Source organism: Aegilops tauschii, chromosome 3 (genome assembly GCF_002575655.3).
Source record: "Aegilops tauschii subsp. strangulata cultivar AL8/78 chromosome 3, Aet v6.0, whole genome shotgun sequence".
Taxonomy (NCBI): Eukaryota; Viridiplantae; Streptophyta; class Magnoliopsida; order Poales; family Poaceae; genus Aegilops; species Aegilops tauschii.
The window spans coordinates 29948623-29954375 of record NC_053037.3 but is presented as its reverse complement, the minus strand read 5'-3'; the positions used below and the strand labels follow the sequence as shown (position 1 = coordinate 29954375).

General features: G+C 44.9%; 1 protein-coding gene across 1 annotated transcript; it reads right to left on the bottom strand.

The window, feature by feature from the left end:
- Positions 1-534: 534 nt before the first annotated feature.
- Positions 535-5182, bottom strand: LOC109735048 (uncharacterized). The gene is made up of 3 exons (XM_020294242.4): positions 3602-5182; positions 2704-2797; positions 535-849 (listed from the first exon to the last, which is right to left on the bottom strand). Exon 1 carries the CDS (start codon positions 5108-5110, stop codon positions 4232-4234), a length of 879 nt encoding a protein of 292 aa, XP_020149831.1. The 5' UTR covers positions 5111-5182; the 3' UTR covers positions 535-849; positions 2704-2797; positions 3602-4231.
- Positions 5183-5753: the final 571 nt, after the last annotated feature.

The window sequence follows — 5753 nt, the reverse complement described above, 5'->3', positions numbered from 1 at the left end:
TCGTTGCGGCGATGGAATACGCCGAGGAGGGGCGGCTTGCTGCTCTGGTGCTGGACGTGGAAGCGGCGGATGAACTTGGGGTCGGTGGCGACGGATCGCCAGAGCCTGCAGACGGCGGAGGCTATAAAGAATGGTTCGCTTCAGCCTGCATGCTGCGAGAGTGAAAAATTGCGTGTACAGTATCACCTCATGCGACCAAGACCCTCCAAAAAAAAAACCTCATGCGACCAAGATCAGTACAATGTTTTGAACTGAAAGTTACTCTTTGGAGTACAATGTTCATGTTGGAGTATATCATTTCTTTTCTTCCAAATACTCCAAAGAGAATTAGCCAGACGAGGGGAATAGAGTTCTTGGTAGTGATCTAAACGCTCTTATATTTCTTTACATAGAGAATAGTAGTTTAGTGCCTCTGCGACGGTGGCCTGAACTTCATTGAGGAGAATGTCAGTTCTGCTAGCTACGGATGAGGCGAATCAAACCGAACAATAGAAGTCGTAGGCAAAAAAGAAAGAAAAAAAAGTGAACATAGTCTTCCAAATGGCCGCATCTTCTACAATAAAACTGCGATAGACAATCTTAGTAGTGCAAACACCCTTGTAGGAATGTGCTTCCAAGTAAAGAACTGCCTAGCACAGCCATGTAAAATAAGATATGTCTTGGGGAAGCTCAACTACTTCCCTCGCTTCGGTATTAAAATGCATCTTGTCACATTACAAACTTACTTAATGAAGGCGCATGTTCAGCAAGTTCTTCCACATAACCCAAATACACACTGCCGACCACATTGATGGAACGCGACAAAAAACGGTAGGGACTAGGGACAACAGCAGCCCTTGATTACTTCACCTGCAGAAAACAAATTTGCTAATCCGTTAGTAAATATAGTAGATACATGCAGAACCTGATATTCGTATGCAGCATGCATGGTTAAAAAAAGCCTATGAGCAAGATGTGTGTGCAAGCTCGTAAAACACAACAGATATCATACTCTTCGCTATATCTCCTAGGATTACAAATGACAGCGAATTACACCATTGAAGCCTTTTCACAATGTAAATTATTTGGGTAGGATAGTTGAATGCTACTAATGTCGTGTTTTCAGCTAGCTGACTCTGGCAAAACCAATGGACAACTCTAGGCATGCCCAAACAGGCACAAGGTGGTAATATATTAATTACAGCAACACCACTATATGCAACACGTGGATATCATTTGCGACCCAAAAGGGACAGTCATTTTGCCAATGGCATCGCCGTCATTTTTAATTTGTGTGTGCTATTGAAATGCATGAATCCCTATGGCCGAATGGGAAATAGTTCATGAGATGCTGGCTGCATGCTGGCAGCCAGATATTCTTATGCTATGTTAGAGAGAAGATAATGACAGTCCCCAGGAAGAAGACTCGGCGCGATCTCCGAAGATTGGAGAAAGCTGGAAAGGCTGCTCCGCTAGAGAAGGTTATTTTTCTTCTTCTAATAATCTCTATCACTTGTCTATTATTCATTGATTTTCCTGCTATGAGTCAGAGTGCTGAAAGCGAACTAAAGGAAAGTATGAGGAAAGGTGTCTACGGTGACATTTATAATTACCCCTTCAATCAGTTTGATACTATTAATATCCTTGACATGGAAAAAGATTATGTGGCTCCTGAGATAGAAGGGGAAGAAGTAAGCACAGTACCGAGTATGAGATGTAACCAATACAGGAAGGTGAGATGGAGTATGCTGAATGTGCTGATATCAGATGGGTGAAATGGAAGATATGGAATACTTTGAAGGCTTCGGTGGTGAAGATGGACAACATTTCCCTTGTTTCTACTGATTTGATTGGGCACATTATAGAGTGCTCTGACCTGTGAAGATCCCCTTTTTCTGTGCTCCCTAGATAATGTAAAGAAGCTTTATATTTTTCTTAATTATGGGGCTTGAAAATGCCATTCTGATTTGTTTAATATGTTCATGATGCAGAAATATTAATTTGGAAAAAATGGTAATTCGGCATACTAGTGCGAACTACAAATCAAACCTCCATAAAAATATAAAATGATTGGAGATGAAGAGATGGTTTCGATGAGCCAGTAGCCAAGAAGCCCAAGGGACCATGCTCTGATTTAAGGTCATAGATTGGGCGGAAGTTATCACCAAGATAAATCACTTGTTTCAGTATGAATATTCTTGATGTCATGATACACTGTGTCGCCTAAAAGCATAGATAAAAATCAAACACATCTTATTGGTTTGACACATTTAGTGTCGGACTACTAGTGGGGAATCTGTATTATGCTTTCTCTTTATCTACATTGTTCTTCACTGGAGAAGTTTCCCCAAAGCATGCATTTGGGGCATAATATTAGCTTTTCTTTCCGAAATGCTACTAATGTCTTGCTTTCAGCTAGCTGACTCTGAAACAGCAAAACCGAGAATTCTAGGCATGGCCAAAGAGACACGGGCAGGTAATATTAACAGCAACAACACTATATGCAACATCTGGATGCCATTTACAACCCCAAAGGGAAAGTCATTTTGCTTTGGCATTACCCTCGTTTAAAATTAGTGTTGTGCTATTGACATTCAAGAATCCCTATAGCCGAGTCAGCAATAGTTTGTGGGATGTACGCTGCCTGTGTTGGCAGCCAGATATTTCCATGCAAAAAACCAAACAATCGATATCTCATAAACTATATCTTGAAGATGTTGTTACCTTTAGGACCATTCCAGCAAATTACCACATGAGACCAGACAGACATCCTACATATCTTGCACCATTTCAGCTCCGTCGCATCCACCGGGAATGGCTACACCCAGAAGCATAGTCAGGTATAAATAAAAGCAACGACGAAAAGATGTATGGATAGCAGGGTAGGAGAAAACAATAGTGAGTCAGTTACATAACATAGATGAACCAACAAACATAACTTCTGAAAACAAATCATTTTCAGCCCTCACTGTTTTTATAGATATTTTATAACCCACTTTTTATGCTAACAGAAAAACAAAATAACATATGTTTAAAAATGTGAAGACCATTCGGGAAAACACTAATGTTTAGCTACCTCGTAATGACAGCTTTAGCACATAAGAAAACTGCCTAGAATTTATCCAACATATCAAGCATACAAATAAAAACATGACCAAACTAATAAATTCTAGAAACAACGGTGATTTTGTATTCAACTGTAAATGAATCTAGCCTACTAGAGACAAGAAATCCAATTTATTGTTGTGTAGTATACAAGTGTACTAGTCACTTGCTGCAGGGGCCGCCTTCAACAGGTGACCAAAAAACTATTATTTCAGAAAGTATAAACTCAACAACTGTTATTATTATGGAGATAACATTAATAGCAAGATCACAACAGATAGTACTCGAGACAGAAAAGTATAATAGCTTGGAAGACCCAAGACACCAATTGAGTTACTCATTTGACATTTGATTTGGTATCTCTGAAGAGCAAAGACATAAAAACCCAATACTACTACAAGTTTGTCTAACTAGTAAAGGATCAATTGCTGGACACTGGCATTCCAGAAACCATGTATATAGAGCATTACTGGATTTGGTTACTACCACAATACAAGGACTAAGGATGAGCATTCACCTGGTCCATAGAAACTTGTGAAAGGATGACAGTTATTGGCATAACGGCTTTGATGAAGCTTCCTGGATTGCATTGACATCACTTGAAGCATGTAGACATTCGTGTCCAGAAATAAAAACATTACACCATTATCCTCATCATACCCCAGTATTTCCACCTTTCTCATCGATGATTCCTCAACCTGAGAAGGGAGCCCAAGAATACTATCAATGTCAAGGGTCTTCTGCAGGAACCATGTGGCACCACCTTGACAACTGACCTTCCTCTGCCACATTTCGAATCTACCATGAGACAATATGGCAAGACCAAGATCACCATCCTCTAACTGGATTATCTGATGTGTGGTGGAATAATTCAGTCCTCGAGGCCCCTTGATCAAAGCAAGACTCTGGCTATCCAAATCAAACTCAATTATGTCGTCTGCGAGCTCATCCAAATCCAAATAATTTGATTCGGCACTCACACTCTTAGATGACCAGTAAAGGACATTACCAACAAGGATCCCACGATTACAATGAACAAACCCACATCGATCCGTTGTTGAGATCAGATCGCCCCATAGTCCAGTCTCCGAGGAGTATACGCAAGCGATGGGTGGACCATCGTTTTGGGAGCCTTGGCACGGGGCCATCAACACCAAATTAAAGGGCCTCGAGTGGCAGCTGCCGTGCATATGGCCCCGGTCGGCGGCAGCGCAGAGCACGGCCCCATAGAAGTACCATGACATTTCAAACGCTTCTGGAACGTCGATGCGGTGATGCTCGCTGGTGATTGGGTCCCATACAATGAACCCGTCTGACTCCAGGAGGAGGACGAGGCCTTCCGGAAGCTGCGGATCTGACGCCGTGCGTCGAACCTCTCGGGAGGGACGCGGTCGGGAGGGTCCAGGATGGAGGTGAACACGATGTCGTAGAAGTCGTGCTCAAAGAAGCCGAGGAGGGGCGGCTTGCGGTGGTGGGCAGAGAAGCTGCTGAGGAACCGGGGGTCGGTGGCGACGCGTTGCCAGCGTTTGCAGACGGCGGAAGCGCGCGGGAGGGAGGACGGCTGAGGCGGGAGGCGCAGGAGGATCTCCCGGAGCATATCGTCGTCGTCCGGCAGGGCGGCAGGCGCAGCCGGCGAGGTGCCGCGGCGGCGGCGGCGGCGTGTAACTCCGGAGCCCTCCTCGCTCGAGTGGTGGAGCCGCGTGGTGCGGCGGCCGGCGCCCTCGTCGCTCGCGTGGAGTTGGGGGTTGAGCCGCGGGCTGCGGCGGTGGGCCACTCCGGAGCCCTCCTCACCCACGCGGATTTCGGGGTTGAGCCGCGAGCTGCGTCGGCGGGTCGCTCCGTCGCCCTTGCCACTCACGGGGATCTGAGAGTGGAGCCGCGGGCTGCGGCGGAGGGCTATGCCGGAGCCATCCTCGCTGGTGTGGATTTGGGAGAGGAGCCGCGGGCTGCGGCGGACGGCCATTCCAGCGGGCTGCTCACCGGCCGGGATCTGGGAGTGGAGGCGTGGGCTGCGGCGGCGGGTCATCTCCGCGCCCTGGAACTGGAATGGAGGCGCCGCTGCCTGGACCTGGACCTAGGGTTAGACAACACAGGGGTAATTCCGTACTCCACCCCACCGACCAGTATACTTACTGGGAAGAAAATAAATTCCTAGAGTCCAAAACCAGGTTCGGTCCAAGCAGCCAGGTTTGAGATAAATCTGCAACCTTTTGTTTTCAGACATGCTTTAGAAGATAAACATGGCAAATTATCAAAGAAACAAACTGACATGGGGAAGATAATCGATCAAAGACAAACAAATGTGAAGGAATTTAACACTCGCAAGCTTTAGAAAACTTTGATTTAAGCAACTTCAATAAAATCGTTTCTTTTCACGGGGTCATATGAATAATTATTCTCTCGTCTCAACCATCATTTATCTTAGAAGCCAAAATTATTATACATCTCAAAACAAATGCTCATCAAAGTAACTATGTAAAGGTACATTACTTAATTAATATACACTCGTCTTCATCCGCAAAAAAAACTATTTAAAGGCAAGGAAGAAGAATGTAGGCATCAAAAGGGGAGAATGGAGGAACAAGTAAACTCCATGTGGACGCGGCGTTTTGTTCAAAGACGCTCCAAGGTGTTGTTGGTGTGGTCCTTAGAGATGAGAAAGGGGATTT